This window comes from Oryza sativa, chromosome 2 (genome assembly GCF_034140825.1).
Source record: "Oryza sativa Japonica Group chromosome 2, ASM3414082v1".
NCBI lineage: Eukaryota > Viridiplantae > Streptophyta > Magnoliopsida > Poales > Poaceae > Oryza > Oryza sativa.
In genome coordinates, this window is record NC_089036.1 from 34,657,526 (window position 1) to 34,678,394 (window position 20,869).

The following is a 20,869-nucleotide window of genomic DNA, read 5'->3' on the forward strand; positions in this document are numbered from 1 at the left end:
CTAGCCCATTCTACAGGCATGGCTACCTCCTTGTTGTCATCAAGGAAGGCCAGCTCCTTGCTGGCGGTGGGCGACCGGTTACAGCGGCGCTGGGGACGACGGTTGCAGTGGCGCCGGGGACGACAGTGATGGGGATGGAAGCGCTAGGACACCGGAAGTGGAGGGGCGGTGGGCGGTTGGACGAGGCGGCGGTGCTGCGAGCAACGAAGCCAGGACGCCGGCGGTGGAGGTGTGGTTGGCAGAGAATGGGGAGGGCGGCGGCGCTGCGGGCGACGGCGCCAATACGCCGACGGTGAAGGCGTGGTGGGCAAAGGACGGGGAGGGCGCTGGCGCTGCGGGCGACGGGGAGGGCGGCGGCGCTGCAGATGACGGGGAGGGTGGCAGCACTGTGGGCGATGACGCCAGGACGCCGACGGTGGAGGCATGGTGAGCAGAGGAAGGGGAGGGCGGCGGCGCGGCGGGCGACGGCGCCAGGATGCCGGCGGTGGTGGCGTGGTGGTGAACGACGGGGAGGACGGCGGCGCGGCGGGCGACGGGGCCAGGATGTCCGCGGTGGAGGCGTAGTGGGCGGACGAAGGGAAGGGCGGCGGCGCTGCGGGCGACAGCGCCAAGATGCTGGCGGTGGAGGCATGGTGGGCGGCGGCGCCAGGATGCCGGCGGTGGAGTCGTGGTGGCTGGATGACGGGGAGGGCGGCGCCTGGTCGGCGGCGGTGAGGATTTAGGAAATTTGGGCTAGGGTTTTAGTCAATTAATCAAAGGGCATTTCAGGCATTAAGAGAAAAATCAACGCTACAAACGGAGGGCAACTAACGGTTTGCTGATGGTGATGGTACGCAGTAGAGATTGAACAAAACACGATGGTATATTATAGAACTTTACAAAGTCAATGGCAGATTGTAGAAGGGTGACAAACTCAGTGGCACTGAGTGGATTCTCCAATCAGTGTTTAAAACAGATTTATAGAAAGTTACTTCTGAACCATGCAAAAGTTACTTCCAATTAACATCGAAATTACTATTAAAAATTGTTAAACTTACTTGTACTGATCTGTGCTGATTAAATTTAATCTCTAGATAGAGTCATATTTTTATCCCTACAACGAATTTACTTCTAATGTCGTGACAAAATTACTTTCGTTTTGTTTTAAGTTACTTTTATAATTTATGTAAATTACTTTTAGAGTTACTAAATTTACTTTTATATGTCTAAGAAGTAATTTAGTGAAATCTAAAAGTAATTTAGATATATTATAAAAGTAATTTATATTTTTTCATCAAAGTATAATCATGTAAGATCTTGTTATAAAGATTTAATTGTTACGGATACAACGGTGTAATCGGATCATAGATCGGAGGAGTAGTTTAAGAGAAAAAATTATTTGAAGCATAGGTGGTTCCTATTTGTTTAACGGCAGTGTGATGGGAGGAAACCTCCCCACGTCCGTCTCTCTCATTCTCTCTCTCTTTCTCGGACGCGAATGGATGAAGACGATGACGTGTGGTGGGATGGCTGGGACGACGACGTGCGAATGGATGCCACGTCAACTCGCGCGGGATGGACGGTTTTCCCGGCGTCGCGCGATAGCGCCAGATCGAGAGGCCTCTCGAAATAGTTTTTGTGTATCAAATTACCGGCTCAAATTAACCTTGTTTATATAAATTACCTTGTTTATGTAGTTTTTTATGGTAGTATATATATCATTTTGGAAATATCATTTTTTGCAAGATGAGAATTTGGTGATATAATAGATGTATTGTTTTCTCTTTTGACTAAATATCATGTTATAAAGAAAATAAGGGTCAGAGAAATACCATGCACTAAATGCCATATATGATTGTTATTGAAAAAATTTATTTGGTAAAAAATGCAACATACATATTATACATATTATGAACCAACCTAATCTTTTCTTCCTATAGTAAAACATTCATTTGGTTATGGTTAGGTATATTTGTAACACGAATCTTGGAACACATCAACGGTGTAGATTGCAGGCCCGAGTGCAAATCTGCATACAAGTCTTCTCATGTACACACCGTATAAACCAACTAACAAATTTCACCAAAACATCTAGAAAAAAAATAGTATTATAATTATGCGCAAAGTCTTAACCTCAAATTCATTATATTTAAGCCATAATAAAAAAGATAAAAATTCTGACAGTTTTGAGAGCATAAATACAGAGTATGTCAAAATTTTATCTTTTTTGCCGCTGCCTATACATATAATGAATTTCAAGGTGAGACTTCACACATAAATGTAATACTTCTGAAACTACATGTACAATTTTTTTTAAATTTTTTGGTAAAATTTGTTAGTTGGTGTGCATGGTATATACGCAGGAAGACCTGTGTGCAAAGGATACGTATTACATGGTTTATCATACTATTCAGAGTACTGTATTTAAGATCTTTAGAAAAACACATCCTACTTGCGTAAGCTAGTTAGGTGCGAGATATTGTGACAAGCAAATGTTGGATTGCTCAATTGTTCACATCTCACATTTTTTTGATTACTTGCCACTTGCCAGCCATGCGATTGACCTCGCTTGGTATCTACGTACAACACCTGCAATAAGCTCTCAGGAACGATGCTTCAATTTGACTTAGGCCTGGTTTAGTTCCCAATTTTTTCTTCAAACTTCCAATTTTTCCATCACATTAAAACTTTCCTACACACACAAATTTCTAATTTTTCTGTCACATCGTTACAATTTCAATCAAACTTTTAATTTTGGTGTGAACTAAACACACCCTTAGCAAGAGCCCAAGACTCACATGCCTTGGATCAGCTTCAAAATTTCTCTTCTTCATTGAATTTGCGATCGTCTTGTTGTCAGTCAGAAATATGGTACCTGCAAAATCAAGAAATTTCGCCACCTCCATTGCCAGTTGTCGAGCCAGAAGTTCAGCATGTAGGGAATATTGAGCCACTGTACTTGTAACTTTTAGGAAAATAGCATTGCATGTATTTGGCATGTGGAAGAACACCCCTATTCCTGTAAAACCACTCAGGCTACATCTACATAACATCTATTTTCATTTGGGATCACTGGAATTCATTCTCCTTGTGGACTCATTGTCCTGCTGCAAGTCTTGAGTTTTCTGCTGAGAGGAATATCTAGCATAAGTGTCTAACATCGCTTCAGCTGCAAAACAAACTTGAGCTGATTCTTTGAGGGTTCACTGAAATTTAAGATCATCTCTGGCTTTCCATAAATGCCACAGGATAATGAGAATTCTTTTGAGGGTGGCTTGATGAGGACAATTGTTAATTATGTAAGAAATAATGTGTGCAATAGAAACATTATCAAGAAAGATGTCAGTTGAAATATTGATATCAGAAATGCGCCAAAATCAATTTACTAAAAGAGCAAGTGATAATCAGATTCCAACTGTCCACATCTGCAACAATCAGGAGAAATGTCATTTATTCTGAAGTTCAGTCTTTGAGAAGAGGGAAGAGCTTCTCTGAGCAGCCTCCCACCAAAGGTCTTCACCCTAGGAGGAATCAACTTATTTTTCCAGATTAGCTTCATTAAGGAAAGGGATTGAGCACTGACCTGGTTAGTGTTTTGATTTTCTCTTTTAACTACCTCCTTATAAGCACTTTTGGTGTTGCAGATTCCACTAGAATTATGTTTCAAATAGAGTTTGTCTTTTGTCTCCTGCTGAATAATTTGAATCTCCACAATTTTGTTAACAACATTTTCTTCAGAAATAGAATTCAATTTCGGAATATCCTGTCAGGGGTCCATAAGTATATCATCAAGTCAATCAAGTGGAGTAATAACCAAATAGTAACCGTTACTGTCTCTCGGGGAAACCTATGTGGCCTGTACGGCGACATCGTCAAGAGGGCGACCCTGGTACGAGATCTCATGACACCCATCAGGCCATCACATGATAGCCAATATCTGGAGGGGGACCCGTACAACCTCCATCGCCGCTACTTCCTGGCTTGGGCCATACGTAAGAAAAATTAAAGGCCCTGTTGCGAAACATAATATTTTTTTCAGGGAAGGTGCGAAACACATATTGAGGCTATATATAGAAAATACCAAGAAACATAAGAATAAATTAGTGTTGGTGCTCTACCTAAGGAAGAATATTTTTTTTAAATGGATGTTGGAAAAGGAATCATGTCACCAAGTAGTGATTTACTTTTTTATTAAGCAGAAAATGGTATCATAATTTAAAGAAATGGTAGGATGTGTGTGTAATACCGATACCGCATCTTTTTGAGTCGTTCTAAAATCGAATTTAATGCTGTCATGTTGGAACTTAGAGCCTTTTTCCTGTCCTTGAGGGGAGGAGTTACCATATCCTGATCTGGCTAAATCGGACGGCTAAATTGCTCGGTACCGGGTGGTATTGTGCCCCCACAGGAGGAGGTACCAACTGAGATATGGTGGTGTGAGGGTAGTATTGTACTTTCGCATCAACCCTTTCTCTCGATCCAGGCCAACGAAACTCCCCGCCTTCCTCTATCCCTCGTGGGTTCGTTGAGTTTGCTCGCCGCTTCCCCCTTTCTTCTCCTGCCAAATATAGCCAACAGCAACTCCGCCAACTGTCCCCTTCCGCTCGTTGCTGTCGCCTCCTCCTCTACTCCCGCCTGTGATTTGATGCCATCTCCACTCACTTGCGGCCGAGCGCGGACATGGACACCATCTCTTCTGCTCCTGCTTGAGGGCCGACACTGTCGGCCGCCATCTCCTCCGCTCTCCTCATCCTTTGGTGCTATCCCCCTCCCTACAATGGCTCCACTCTGCCATCCCATCCACCAGATCCAGCCAACACGAAGGTTGGAGCGCCATATTTGGCCAAAGATAGGTTTCCTCGAGCTTGCAAGGAGGTTGGCGGCGACCACTACGAAGGTGGCAGGGAGCCATGGAGGTGTAGGGCGATGGCAGTGCGGCAGTCGGTAGGAAGGCTCGCTGCAAGCAAGGCTCGAGCAGAGCAGAGGAGCAACTGCCCAACCCTGATTTCTGAACAGCAAACAAGGATATCATGTTTTCTCAATTTTCACATGACATGTTCTCTCGTTTTCTCTACATTGATCCTGAACTAATATTTTATTATTTCTTGTGTTTAGCATGAAATTTTTATTATTTCTATTATGTGCGTCTTTCTCCTATCCAGCAGACAAGGGAAAGCATACGAGAAATCCAGAGTAGTGCAGTTGATCCTAGAGGATCTAAATCAAATGACAGCTTCTAGTGTTCCCGCACATACATGATTATGCTGCACATATGTTCCTTCATCCATGATCGAGTGAAGATCCCCATTAATGGTTCTCACCCGACGACCGACCTTGTATTACATTGTCTTGCTGTTCCTTTTGCCTCTTTAGTTGTTTCATTATTTGGTGTTCATAACTTCTATGTGATCGATCTGGTCTGTTGTTCTACCCAATGTTACGAAAACCATTTGTTATCTTTAATTGATTAAATAGTTCCAGTTGTGCTTTGTCTTTTAACATTCATTAATATACGGTTTCATATTCCACGTTGAGCATGTGTAATGTTAATACATAGATATAGTTAATGCTTCCTTCCGCGCGTTCGATGCGTGCCCTGTGATCATGCTCTCTTGGAAAACGCAACAACTAGGGCACCACGATACACATGCATTTACTCCTAGTCCTACTGCTATGACAGAGCCAAAGAGAACACAAAAGGCTACTCTTCCAAACAAAACTAATTATCCGATATCAAGGCACGATGCTAAATCACATTAGTTGTTGCAAAGCCATGACAATAAAAGATAGAGAGGATGTTCTCCCAATGACCTGTAGAGTGAAACGGAGCTTGAGACAACAAGTTCTTCCACCTATATAATTTTTTTAGGGACTTTCAATTTTCGTTCGTTATAAATATGTAACGGGAATTTTACTTTTGGTATATCATTACTATCCCCCAATGTTCTGGGACTATCTTCATTTAGAAAAATATATCGCAGCCCATTTGAGATATTCTACAGGACCGGGACGACGATCTAAATCTTTTTCTTTTGTCATCTGAGAACATTTTTGAAAAAAAAATTAAAGGCCTACATTAGATAATCACATGTCTTTGGATTAGCTAGAACAAGATAATGCTAACCTACACATTATGGAAACCGAATGTTCATGGTACTGTTTAGCACATCAAGCAGGTCCAAGTTGTTGTTTGCCAGTTTGTGCAGCCTATCAAGTAAAATATCATCGCAATAGAATAGGTCGTGTTATACGTGTATGGCAAATTAGGTAACAGATTAATGGCGCTAAGCTTAATTCATGACATGACTGCCATTTAGGCTGGAAGTGTAACAAGAAAGCATATTCTTACAATCCACCATCCAAATAAAAAGTGACCAGTAGATACAACGGAGGACATAGATATTTATTTGAATTATTTAAACGCATGCACGCATGCCATGAGAACCTCATCACTCTCTGGTCATAAGGAACGCATCTCTAGCAACCAAAGATGACAAACATGCATATAATTAGCCTCATTGGTGGTCCATGAAGCTCTCCCAGCCCCATATATATATATAGCTCCTTTGCTATCATGTACGTAGTATATAACATGAGCATCAGGGTAAGGAAAGTCATCTCAAATCCACACCAGTTACCCTCAATAGAAACGGTGCTAATGGCCCAGAACAAGACCATGGCTCTGCTCCTTGCCACCCTTGTGGCGGTGGTTGCGGTAGTACGAGCCACCGAAGAGAAGGATATAGAAGAAGCTGTGTGCTCAGAGCATTGCAACGACGAGGAAAAAGAAGGCACCATCGACCACAAGCACTGTGTAGACATCTACATCCTCACGAACAGGGAACTTTTTGGGGCCTTGGAGAGAGGAATGAAGCCCTCGATGGAGCAATTCAGCGCTTTGTGCAATGAGGGGTGTAGCAAAGAATTTAAGGAGGATCCTGCCACCAACAAGAAGTGCGTAGACAGTTGCATCGTCGATGCTAAGGAACTCAATGGACACTTAGCGAAAGGTGGCGCTTCTAGTGTTCCCGCACGTGCATGATTGTGTCGAGCTGCACATCTGTTCCTTCATCCATGATCGAGGGACGATACCCATTAATGGTTCCCACCCAGCGGTCGGCCTTGTATTACATTGTCCTGTTGTTCCTTTTGCCTCTTCAATTGTTTCATTATTTGGTGTTCATAACTTCTATGTGATCGATCTGGTCTGTTGTTCTACCCAATATTGTTACTAAAAGCATTTGTTATCTTTAATTGATTAAAATAGTTCCAGTTGTGCTTTGTCTTTTAACATTCATTAATATACGGTCTCATATTCCACTTTGAGTACGTGCAATGTTAGTACATAGATATAGTTCATGCTTCCTTCCGCGCGTCCGGTGCGTGCCCTGTGATCATGCTCTCTTGGAAAACGCAACAACTAGGGCACCACGATACACATGCATCTACTCCTAGTCCTACTGCTATGAGAGAGCCAAAGAGAACACAAAAGGCACGAGGCCACTCTAAACTCTTCCAAAGAAAACTAATTCTCCGCTTTCAAGGCACGCTGCTTTTGAATAGCTACAAACCGGTACCCTCAGTGATGATATTATTCATGTTTCTCTAGCGTATAAAATATGTTTCAATTCTTGCCTTGACATGTTGCACCAATGTGTTGCTTCGATGAGTTTATAGGTATGTTGTTTCACGAATACAATATCGAAGATTCCGATTTGAAAAGTATAGCTTTTAAGTGCAAGATTGAAACAATCTTTTTCCTCGTTAGAGAACAACACCATATTAAGGCAATATAACACATATATTTGATTTCATCATTTTTTTAATTTTTGATATTGGGCCAGTTGAAAATAATGGATCATGTTTTAACAAATTAAGCTAAACATTTTGTTTCGCAAGCCTATACAAAAGTTTAAGAAATGTGAGTTTTAGTACATAATACACCATTGTCGTGTGATGACCGGTCAGGCCATGAGTTTTTTTTTTAGGGACTGAAAGTTATTTAATTAATCATTTATAGAATTTATATTAATGTGCAAGTCATTTGACATGTAAAGTAAAGGAGGGAACTAAACTTTCCTTGAATAAACCATGTTTGGAGTATTTTTATGAGATTCGCCATCCCTAAAATATTGTCTGAAATTTTCTCGGAACTCAACCTTAAATTTTAACGATGCCAATGGTTACGCCTTTTCTAGAACTCTTTGGCCATATAGTTACATGGAAAGGATTGGTGCGTCTAGCTAGACATATATGCTAACATCTGATGGCATGTCGAGACAGGTGCACGCGTACAGTCATTCCATGGATCGCATACAATAGCTACTAAATCACATTAGTTGTTGCAAAGCCATGACAATAAAAGATAGAGAGGATGTTCTCCCAATGACCTGTAGGGTGAAACGGAGCATGAGACAACAAGTTCTTCCACGTATATAATTTTTTTGGGGTCTTTAAATTTTCGTTCGTTATAAATATGTAACGGGAATTTTACTTTTGGTATATCATTACTATCCCCCAATGTTCTGGGACTATCTTCATTTAGAAAAATATATCGCAGCCCATTTGAGATATTCTACAGGACCGGGACGACGATCTAAATCTTTTTCTTTTGTCATCTGAGAACATTTTTGAAAAAAAAAAATTAAAGGCCTACATTAGATAATCACAGGTCTTTGGATTAGCTAGAACAAGATAATGCTAACCTACACATTATGGAAACCGAATGTTCATGGTACTGTTTAGCACATCAAGCATGTCCAAGTTGTTGTTTGCCAGTTTGTGCAGCCTATCAAGTAAAATATCCTCACAGTAAAATACGTCGTGTTATACGTGTATGGCAAATTAGGTAACAGATTAATGGCGCTAGGCTTAATTCATGACATGACTGCCATTTAGGCTGGAAGTGTAACAAGAAAGCATATTCTTACAATCCACCATCCAAATAAAAAGTGACCAGTAGATACAATTGAGGACATAGATATTTATTTGAATTATTTAAACGCATGCACGCATGCCATGAGAACCTCGTCACTCTCTGGTCATAAGGAACGCATCTCTAGCAACCAAAGATGACAAACATGCATATAATTAGCCTCATTGGTGGTCCATGAAGCTCTCCCAGCCCCATATATATATAGCTCCTTTGCTATCATGTACGTAGTATATAACATGAGCATCAGGGTTTGGTAGTTCTCCCCTGTTGGCAGATTTGCAGTGTTTCGGTTTTTTATTGTTTCGGGGGTCTAAATGATGTTTTCTGTGAAAGTGTATAACTAGGAATTGTAGAAAATTCATAGATCTATCTTCTGACCAAAGGGCGTGATTTTATCTTAAGTGGTTTAGTCTATATGAATTTTTGAGTATGGCTATTGTTTTTATGTCATAATCTGGACATTAGTAGATTGAACTGTTTTTGGAGGGGTTAAACAGTGGAATCAGTCAGGACACCTATAGACAAAGTTGTAGAGTTTTCTCTAAGCTTTCCATATTGGTAAAGTACACTTTGATCGGATGAGTAGAACTCCAGATATAGTTGTTTTTGTGTGTACCCTCTGAAATTCTGGACAGATTCTGAAACCTGTTTTCAAGCGCAAAATAGACCATTTAAATGGCAGAATAAAAATATGCTTTCTACATAAAAGTTGTAGGTATAGTTCTGTAGATTTCCAAAATGTATTTATTTGCAGTCATAGCCTATTTATATTTTGAGATATAAATGTTTGAATCAGCAGTGTTGTTTATAGTCCGAGCGGCGTTCCTTGTATTTGCATGTTAACGGGCTGGGGCCGTAGGGGCGTATTATTTATTTTTTTATATGCATGTTTGAGTGTATATTCTGAGGTTGTCTTGTGAATAGGTGGTGGTGCTTCGGATTATGCTTGGTATCGTCTCTTCGTTGTTAGAGGTAAGTAAACATAGCGGTGGTTTGCTACAGCTTTAACCTGTTATTTTATTCTACCTTCACTTTGAAATTATATATCATCAACTGAGACATTATTATTTGTTACACAGAGGATTTACCTATCTGAATCACACTTATTGATTTTACACTGTATATGGTTATACTTTACGCTCTTGATTATAATACCCTTATACTGATCTCCATCGAAGGAATGTGGTTCTGATGTTATACTCTGGAATTCATACTGCATTTGCATCACTTGCATTGCATTTGAAGTTATGTCGTGAACCTATGGTTGCGACCATACTGGTACAGCATCGTATATTGCCGTAATACGATGCAGCTTCACACCTTGTTGGGTGTGAAGGCAGGAGTACATATCATTGCATTGCATATGCACTTATTCATCCTGTTGGGTGTGAAAGCAGGAGTACATATCATTGCATTGCGTATGCACATATTGCAGGATGTTATGAGAATTATCGATCGAAGATATCTTTGAGAAGTGTTTTCTTCTCTGAGATTTGTGAGTATATGGATTTGATTGGTGACGTCACGATATTTTTCGTCCATGGATATTCAACTTGTCTTTACGTGAATCATAACTTAGTATTTAATTAACTATACAATCCACTTGTGGTTTAAATAGCTTGATAAAGCCGTTTAGGTTGGAAGTGTAACAAGAAACCATATTCTTACAATCCACCATCCAAATAAAAAGTGACTAGTAGATACAACGGAGGACATAGCTATTTATTTGAATTATTTAAAAGCATGCATGCATGCCATGAGAACCTCATCACTCTCTGGTCACAAGGAACACATCTCTAGCAACCAAAGATGACAAATATGCATATAATTAGCCTTATTGGTGGTCCATGAAGCTCTCCTAACCCCATATATATATATATATATATATATATATATATATATATATATATATATATATATATATATATATATATATATATATATATATATACATATATATATATATATACATATACATATGTATATATATATATATATGTATGTATATCTATGTATGTATGTATATACAAGTATATATATGTATATATATATATGTATATATATGTATATATATATACATATATATATATAGTATATAACATGAGCATATGGGTAAGGAAAGTCATCTCAAATCCACACCAGTTACCCTCAATATAAACGGTGCTAATGGCCCAGAACTAGACCATGGCTCTGCTCCAGTATGAGCACTGACATTTTGACCTTCATGATCACTGGAAGAAACCAGGTCTGTATGAGGGAAAAGAAATCAAACCGAGTCTTTCAGAAACAAAATATAGAAATTTAAACAAGATGGAATAAATTACATGTTTTGTTACACATATTTGCATCAACCCAAGCATTTTGACACCATCAAACCCAAGCATATGTGAAAATTCTGCTGCATAATCCAGTGCATTATCACCTGCTATAGTTTTCCAATCCTTGAAGATCCTTCAGAGAACCAGAAAATAGGATTATGGCTGTTGCAGTTAAAAGAATTTATAGGTTGCTATTGCAGTTAAAAGAAGTAACACGCTGAAAAATCCATAGAATAATTAATACAATTTTAGAGGCAATATAAATCCCAAGCATACTCTGATTTTGGCATTCCTTTGCCGTAAGCCTTTTGAACCTCACTCCCAACCTGAAAATAAGTGTTAAAATATAAATTCTCAATCAATTAACTGTGGAGGGCCTAGAAAGAATTACAAACAACAGAAAAATATTTTTTTTGTTAATTTATTTTGACATGCACCATCTCTGAATTAAATATACCTTCAAATAAGTGGCAACAGACCATGTTTTTATTTCAGATGAGTGATATGCTACAAACTAAGAAACAAGAAAAGAATAAGGGTAACTGCTACCTACTGCCATCACTCATGTGGTAAACTGTCATCGAATGAGTAGTTACAGGGAGAAAATCAATTGCTAGATGAGGGAGAGCATCAATTGCCTTATACACATGATCTGCATCAGTTTTTAGCAAACAAAACCTGCATCTGTAATTCTGTATCATAAGTCAATCGGACGAGAGCTAAGTAGACAAGTGGGTAAGTCCAAATCTGTAATGTAGAACTCCTCTGAAATACTGTACTTATCAAGTGGGTAAGTCCAAAGATTGACTACACAAGAAACTCAAGTCAACTTATCAAAGATGAATAGTTACAAAGTATATATCATTCTCAAAGGCAGGATTAAGAAAATTCAAGTTACTCTATCTATATTCATAGCCATAACCTGCAAATACTTTACTCCTTTGTCCATATAACAGCAGCTCCAAAGGCTGTTGTCTGGAAGAAGATGAGAAAAGAACTAAAGATGTGCCCCATACATATTATATACAATATCAGCATTGAAGTAAGAATCATATGCTACATGCTCTAGAACCTTAAGAAATTTCAATGTTGTCATATTAATCTTCCTCAGTTTGTATTTGTTTACTGATTTTTGTTCCTATATGCTACAGTGTTTGAACCAACTGCATGGTTTCTGTTTCAAAACGTGAAGGGCATATCTCCAGCTCCACATACCTATATTAGTAGTGCATTTGTAAATAATTGGCAATATTTCAGATTTGGACTTCCATAGTCACTGATTTCAGGTTATGGTGGTAGCCCTTTGGACTATGTTATTGCCAGGCAGTCTACATGTATCATCTGAAAATAAAAAGCTGATAAATCAGTAGAAATTTCATGAAGCATACATTTCATACCAATTGACAAACTCAGTCAGCAACTCAGCATGGCACAAGCCTGGAATCGGGATAAAAAATAAAGTTAAGACACGGAGAAAAAAAGTAAGATAAACATAGCAATATATATATATATATATATATATATATATATATATATATATATATATATATATATATATATATATATATATATATAGTCCAAATTGAGCAGGAAGAGGATAATAAGCCATCAGTTTCTTTCTAAATGGTTCCTATGCTTACATTGACCTTGTTTTATCAGAATTTTTGAGTGGTACTGATGAGGCCATTGTCGTGTCTTTTCGCACGTCGCCGTCGTCAGATCATGGCTCGCCATCGATATCCCAGGCTTGCTCAGAGGACGCCATAGGGTTCTGGAAGCCCTTCCTCCACCAGTTCCAAAGGTATGCTCATCGAAAGCTCGCTCTTGACTGCGATTTGGTTACTGATTTTGATCTGTTGTGCATTGATGGGATGGAAGAGGAAGATGGGTCAGGGGATCTGGGGAGTCATGGGCTCGTTTTACGGCACATGAATAAGTATAGTATTGGGATACATATTCTTTTTACAACGTTGACTAAAAGAATAGCTATGGTGATTTGCTTAATTAATCACTTGTGAATGCCATTGTTGTATGTATCAATTATTTATTCACTTCTGAATTACGGAGTGTAATGATTTCTCATGGATTATCATGTATTTTGCAGACAGGAGGCTTTAGTGAGAACATGATTCCTACTGTATGATTCAATATGAGAAAGGCAACAAAAGTTAATGTCACAATAAAATTGTGGGATCTTGGAGACTCCGGAGCATATGTGGGAGAGATATTGTTGTGAAGTTTCTGCAATTGTGTAAGTTTTTTTTCCTGTCTACTTACTAATTTGGTGCATGTGCAGCAGGAATGGCACTATACTAAGTAGTTGTCATGCTTAGTGGTTGTTGGTTACACATGCCAACCAATTGTTTTCATGTCATTTTGATTTGACCTCTGCTGAAATTTGGGAAGATTTTGTAAATGTAATTACTTTAAAGTTTCAATTTTGACCCCAAAGCAGTGGAGGCACTTAATTTACATTTCAGCTTGTTAGAAATAACATTTCACATTTCAGTAGGCGAGAGCATAACTGCCCTCCTAATTGTTCCTGATGATTCACGCAGAATGCTAAGGTGGTCCCTTTTTTTTCAAATTGAATAGTTATATTATTATCTTTTTAATTTAATCATCACACCCTTTTCTCTTTTAAAGTCATCCAGGATTATTGGGACGGGAACATTAATGTGGAACAATTTTTGTAGTGGAGAAAGATTTCACTGACGAGAATGTCACATTTGAGAACTCACCTCCCCAGGTGCTTAGTTTTCACTTGTTCCTTTTGTTTTTACTAAACTTGTTCGTGTTCCATAGAGAGATGCCTATGCGATGAGTGCAAAAAGCTGAGCTACCATTTGTGGACTTGTGGTGCAGCGGTAAGGGCATACAGATGTAGTTTGAGTAACAACAGATAGATGTGCCTTCTACAATTGCAGGTATGCTCATCCGTTCAACTCTTGGTTAAATCACTTCATTATTTAAGATAATACACCAGCATTACTTTTGTTAATTTATGAGATTTTGACTTATGTCCAATTAATAAAGAATTCAGGGTACGTTATATTTGCACTATGGCAAACAATAAGTTTAATCATTTTTAAATTGTTGTGTTTTTCTCCTTCTTATGTTATGCTTGGATGGATGAACACATTCAGGTGATATTATTACTGGAAGACGAGAAATCGGATTATGTTCCTAGGTCGTCCATGGGAACTATTTGGGAGGCTTGCGTTTGCACACAATTTAGTGTACACCTGAGTCCAAATATTTCAGGGAAGTTAATTGTTAAAAAATTATCACTGTTTTTTCATGGGTGTCAACATAAAATTGCCAGAGATTTATACATAGATCATGGTAATTAAGGTTGGCAATTCTCAATAGACTGATGCTAATGTATCCAGTCTTGCACTTTGGTCAGTGACATTCACATTCCTTTGTAGCACTTCCTGTCTTCCTGCAAATTCTTGAGTTGTCTTTCATGCAGAAAGGTGTCGATACTTAAAAGTTGATGTTTTGCCTCTGGCCATGACAGATTATGTGTATTGCTTGTAGTCTTTTGTTTGGTGAACAAAGTAATCTCTAGAATTGTACTGATTGCACTCGCAGTTGTGAACTTTTGTTCTGACCATGTATGTTTTCATGCATAGAGAAAGAAGAAAATCTGTACCTACTTAAAAAAAAATGGAATACTTCTATTCACATCTCGTTTCGTCAGTCATCCGTCTTGGTAGCGCCCGTTTAGTCCTCTTGATGTGTCGTGAGCGATTGGAGAGCAACAAACAAGAGCTGTTTTTCTTCCCAGTTTGTAATGGGGATTTTTCTTTCTCCCTTGGAATGATGGGAATTGGATATGTACATGATGTTCCGTACTTCCGTTCCACACTTAGCTAAAAACACTTTTCAGTAGTGGACGAATATTTACCACAGTGTGGATTTGGATCCCAGGGTAGCGACTCGATAGCCAGTCCACGCCTAACCAAAATGAGCCATGTTTGTTTTTTCGTGGCAACGCATAGGCATGCTATTATAGAAAAAAAAAATTTGAAGACGAGTTTATGAAGTCGGGGTCCCACATGTCATATGTGCGCCCGTTGTTTTTCTGTCATTTCTCTGGTTACTACTGCACGAACACGGACCAACTCTGTTTTCTCCTTTCTCTGTTACCGCACGGACACGGCCCAACTCCATATTCTCCTTCCGTAGAACCAACCACTGTAATATCTCCTGTAATTTTTTTTACGGTGAATCTTAAATCTTCTTTATTATATGCTTCGTTGACAAAACGTATATTGCATTTTGATTATTTGAATTGCTTTATTAAATATTTGGATATGTTTGATGTTCAAGGTGTTTTGTTTGTGCTTTATTTTCATAGTAGTCTTCTATCTATGTTGTCTTTTCATATTCTTATAAACACCATGAGATTGGTTATTTAACATATTTTCACCTGATATAATTTTGCATTTCCCGTGGCAATGCACGGGCACCCTCCTAGTATACAATCGGTTTTGTTATTCCTATAATTTCAAGCTTCATACAGTGAACTAAGTTAGTTCCTTTTTTTCATCACAATACTACACCTATAGAGTACCCAATATGACAATGTATTAGAAAAACTAAAAGATAAGCAGTGCACCCACAAACTACTTCATTAACTAAACATGACCAAATAAAAAAGGGCAAGGAAGGCAACTGACATACTTGAGAAACATTCTTGCTGTCCTCAGGATAATTAAAAGTAGAGTAGGATACATCCTGATTAACTCATCATGAACATGGAGAATGATTAAATAAAAGAATTCGAGGAAGCTTTTCAACAATGTTTTTATGTCGAGAACATAATAAGACAGGAATTCAACTCTTCAGGAGACCATAATTAAGTCAGCGATGACTTGGGATATCAATACCAATGGTGATCATCACCATAGGTAACACAGCCACATATATATACGGTTTTAGTTCTGCGCACAATTTCTTGGAAGGGTAGATAATAATACTAATCCAGTAAAAGGAAAAGGCTTACTTTCATTGTCAGGCTGCCATGAACTGCTGCTGAAGATCTTCTATTGCAGCTACCTCTTTCTCCCCAGCTGTATGTCACAAACAACTAGGTAAATCACACGAATCTCCACAGCTGTATGTGCGGTGAATCGAGTGTTGAGAGGTCGCAGCGCCGATGCCGGCACCGGCGGCGAGTCACCCGGCCGGGAACTAGTCACCCACGAGGTCGCCGGCCGGCGGCCAGGGGTTGCAGCGCGCGTGAGATTTTTTTTTTTTTTACTTTTCTGCTCGTTTTTTTTTCGCTCCATCCGAGGAAGGGATAAGGTATATATATATTACTGTACCGCACCCTAATAACTAAAACACACCCATCACACCCTACACCCCCACCCCTATACCTGGCCAAATGGGCCGTGCCAAGCCGGGCCGGCCCAAGCACGGCCGCACTGTAGAAGGCCCAGGCCCGGCACAGCACGCCGGCCTGTGGGCCGTGCCGGCACGGCCCGTTTACCCGTGCCGTGTCTGGGCCGACGCCATAGCCCGTGGGCCAGCACGGCACGGCACGTTTACTGTAGAGGGCTGGTACGGCACGGCACGGCCCGCGAGCACGGCACGGCACGGGAGCGGCCTAGGGTAGGCACACCGCGCACGTGGCGCCAAGCGGCCGAGCCACCGAGGGCAGCCGCGGGGCCAGGCGGCGGGAAGCGCGCGTCGCTGCGTTCGCGCGTGGCGCATGGCAGGCGGCGTCGCGACGTGTTGCTGGGGCTGGTAGGCTGGGTCGCTCTCGCTCTGACTGCCTCCGTCACTCCGTGCCTCGTTGCCTCGTTGGGAGCAGCCGAGACGGCGACAGGCGACTCAGCGAGACCCCGTACGGCGGCCGAACAGCTAGTCAAACGACGAATGCGAGAGTGCCACGTGTCCCCAACGGCTAGTGAGCTAATCCAACGACCGCTGTTTTTGAGAAGTAGCCGTTGGAGAGCAAAAAAATGGAAAAAAAATTCGAAAAAAATATGAAATTTATTTCTATAAATAGGACACCCACCGGAGCATTCTGAATCATCCATACCTCCCATTTTGTGCTCTGTTGTGCTCTTTCGTGTGATAGATCGATTTTTTGATTTAGACAAAATTTTGTCTAAAATCAAAAATAGTTTGTGACTAAAAATAGTGCATACAAGAGGTGTAAAGCCAAGCAAAGGTGGTAAGAAAGAAGTACGTCATATATTCAGTTTTATGTATTATTTTATTTTATGTTATGCGAATAAATATTCTGAAATTTGTTTATGTTGTTTTAAATTTTCAGAATGGACGAATCGAACATTCCATCGTTCACGTTAGGTGATTTCGACCCTAACTACGTGTCGAGGTCATTCCCAACTGGTGAGTATGATGCCACCGGATCGGCTCCAACACCACCAGTTATGGAGCCACCGGCGGGTTCAGAAGCATCCGGCACTATGAGTGGGAGTGCATCGACGAACACCGGCTCAAAGAGATCAAGAACTTCCGGTGTTTGGCAACATTTCGATGAGGTGGCCATGACAGGCCCTGATGGAAGGCAGGTAACATTCGCGAGATGTAGAATATGCAAAAATAAGTTATCTGCAAAATCATCTGGTGGAACAGGACATTTGAAGCGGCATGCCGAGGCTTGTGCAAAGAAGCAAGGAATCCAACTACGACAGCAACAACTACTACTAAATCCTGATGGTACGGTACGTACGTGGGAGTATGATCCTATGGTAGCTCGAGAAAATCTTGCCCGTTTAATTGCTAGACAAGATTTACCCTTGAACTTTGGTGAGAGTCCTGCATTTGAAAATTACATAAAAAATTCTCATAATCCTAGGTTTCAAGCTGTTAGTAGACAAACCACAACCCGTGATTTGAAAAATGTCTATGACAAAGGTTATGAATCACTGAAGGAATTATTTAGTACATGCACCTTTTCTGTCAGTGTCACCTCAGACATATGGAGTAGTAGGGCTAAAGAGGATTACCTTAGTGTAGTTGTACATTTCATTGATGATGATCGGCAAATGCAAAAAAGAGTTCTTGGCTTAAGGTTAATTGATGTTTCACATACCGGTGAAAATATAGCAGAGAGAATTCGAGAGGTTATTGATGAGTTTAACCTTGCAGATAAAATTTTTGCTGTAACAATGGATAATGCATCTGCAAATTCTAGGGCCATGGAAATTCTACAACCATTATTTTGTATTTATGCTCAATCATTTCTTCTGCATCAGCGTTGTGCATGCCATATCATTAATCTAATTGTTAAATGTGGGTTTAAGAGAGTTAATGTACACATCGACGCTGTTCGTCAAGCAATCACGTGGTTAACTGCTTCAAACCCACGGATTGCACAGTGGAAAAGGTATTGTTGTGCATCGGGTGAGCCCCCACGTAAGTTTTTAACCGATGCAGACCATCAGTGGAATGCCACTTATTTTATTTTAAAGGTTGTATTACCTTACAAGGATTTACTTACTGTTTTCCTTCAAACACGTAATGGCCCAAAAAACAGTGACGGCCAGCCAATACTGACTGATCATACCTGGCACATTGTTGAAAGGTTCAATCAATTTCTTGAAACGTTTCATGACTGTACTCTTCTGTTATCTCAAGTATATTATCCAACAGCTAATTTAATTTTGCATAATATTCTTGAAATTGCCACTTTGTTGAAAGAGTATGAAAATGATGACCTTTTAATGCCCGTTGTCTTTAATATGAAACAAAAATATCTTAAATATTGGAAAGACATCCCCATGTTGTATTCTTTTGCATTTATTCTTGATCCTAGGGGAAAATTACGGGGATTCCTCAATATTCTTTCACTTATTGGAGATATTATTAATGTTGATTATTCTACCTATTATGCTGATGTCAAAACTAAATTCTATGAGGTATTTTGAAAGTATGAATTAAAGTTTCAGGGAGATCGCTTGCAAAGACCCCCACCTGTCCCTGCAGCAGGTAAGAAAAAATTACAGTGGAGCAGAATTTGGGGCGGTTCATCTTCTAGCCATGGTGGTGGTACCAGTTCATCAGCAGCAAGTGGGGACGCTAGATCGCATGGTCCTGCCGAAGAGTTGTCCAACTATTTGGATAGCGATGCCATCAGGCATGAAACGTCAGACTTCAACGTACTCGGGTGGTGGAATGATCATAAGATGTCATATCCTGTGCTATCAAAACTAGCACAGGATGTGTTGACGGTGCCCGTATCTTCGGTATCCTCCGAATCAGCCTTCAGTCTATGCGGAAGAATTATCGAGGATAGGAGAACAAGTCTGAGCAGCGATCATGTGGAAATACTATTAAGCGTCAAAGACTGGGAACTTGCTGCAGAACATACCCAATACACTGCTGACAACCAAGAATTGGCCGCACAGTTCGAAAACCTTTATTTAGATGACGAACAATTAGGGTAGCTAGTTTATATTTTTTAAGTATTGACCTGTTGGCTGTACTCTTTTCTTTGTCATGGTTTTCTCAAATATGAGTTTTTACATGACAAAGTTTTTAACGAGGCAGCATGTATCATGTAAACATCAATAAAGGTCATTACTCTTTTTTTTTCCCATATTTTTCTAATATTTTTCTAAGTCTAATTATTTTTCTATTTTTCTCCAACTATCCATTAATTTTCTCTTAGCTTAGTTAACTTTCGGACCTTTCTCTTTGATTTGAATTGTTCCACTGACAGAGTGACAGGCGATAGACACACGGACAGAGGCAAGTCACTGAGTCAGCATTCAGCAAGTCCAGCGCCACGTGTCGCCCTTCGGCCGGCCGGTCCCGCGGCCCCGGCCGCTCGCTCCCGCGTGCCACGTCCAAATTTTCATCCGCGCGCGCCTTGTCACCTTGCCAGCTTGCCTGCAGTCGATCGTGCCAACGGGCCGACCACGACCCATGGGCCATTGACGTGCCCGTGCCGGCACGGCACGGCACGATGTTCCCTCGGGCCGTGCTTGGGCCGGGGAGTAGGCACGTGGGCCGGCACGGCACGGCCCGCTACAGGAGTTGTGCCTAACGGGCCGTGCCCTAGCGGGCCGTGCCGCCAGCGTGCCCGTGCCGTGCTAGGCCGGGCCGCCCGTTTGGCCAGGTATACCCACCCCCCTCCCCCCTTCCCGCTCCTCTCACCCAAATCCAATGGCATAGTAGAGGTGGCCAAACGGGCCAGGCCAAAACGGGCGGCCCGAGGCACGGCGGAACCTGTAGCCGGCACGGCCCGGCACGGCCTGCTACAGTAACGGGCCGTGCCGGCACGGCACGAGTAGCCGTGCCGTGCTTGGGCCGCCGGCCGAGCCCGCGGGCCGGCACGGCACGGCACGGCTACTGTAGTAAGTCCGCATCTCATCCTTCCGCAAGTCCGTATCTCATCCCTCCCAACTGACGGCCCAGCCCGCTAGCCGCCTCCGCAAGTCCGTTGAGCACCCCTCCTAGCTGATGGCCCAGCCCGCCAGCCACCTCCGCAAGTCCGCATTGCATCCCTCCGCGCCATTTCGGTTCCTGGGCCAACCGTGCCCCGTCCACGGCCCATTTTTCATTCACGGGCCCGTACTGACACGGCGGGCCACACGCATGCCGTGCCGGCACGGGCACGGCCCGGCCATCCACGGGCCGTGCTTGGGCC

General features: G+C 41.2%; 2 protein-coding genes across 11 annotated transcripts; both read left to right on the forward strand.

Moving 5' to 3' along the window:
• Positions 1–6,637: 6,637 nt before the first annotated feature.
• On the forward strand, positions 6,638–7,021 carry LOC107277963 (uncharacterized protein Os02g0798501-like). The gene has a single exon (XM_015769506.3). It carries the CDS (start codon positions 6,638–6,640, stop codon positions 7,019–7,021), a length of 384 nt encoding a protein of 127 aa, XP_015624992.1.
• Positions 7,022–9,180: 2,159 nt separating this feature from the next.
• On the forward strand, positions 9,181–19,816 carry LOC136355196 (uncharacterized). Of its 10 annotated transcripts, none has more exons than XM_066307582.1 (8): positions 9,181–9,886; positions 12,952–13,033; positions 13,337–13,483; positions 13,742–13,799; positions 13,879–13,981; positions 14,098–14,159; positions 17,528–17,939; positions 19,161–19,816. In XM_066307582.1, the coding sequence occupies exons 7-8, from the start codon at positions 17,529–17,531 to the stop codon at positions 19,662–19,664; spliced, it is 915 nt and encodes a 304-aa protein (XP_066163679.1). In that variant the 5' UTR covers positions 9,181–9,886; positions 12,952–13,033; positions 13,337–13,483; positions 13,742–13,799; positions 13,879–13,981; positions 14,098–14,159; position 17,528; the 3' UTR covers positions 19,665–19,816. The 10 variants fall into 10 exon arrangements, 2 of the variants coding, with proteins under 2 accessions (XP_066163679.1, XP_066163680.1); XR_010739422.1 differs by lacking the exons at positions 17,528–17,939; positions 19,161–19,816 and adding an exon at positions 14,379–14,754 and having other exon boundaries at positions 9,185–9,263; positions 9,839–9,886; XR_010739417.1 differs by lacking the exons at positions 9,181–9,886; positions 17,528–17,939; positions 19,161–19,816 and adding exons at positions 11,852–12,274; positions 12,384–12,713; positions 14,379–14,754 and having other exon boundaries at positions 12,892–13,033.
• Positions 19,817–20,869: the final 1,053 nt, after the last annotated feature.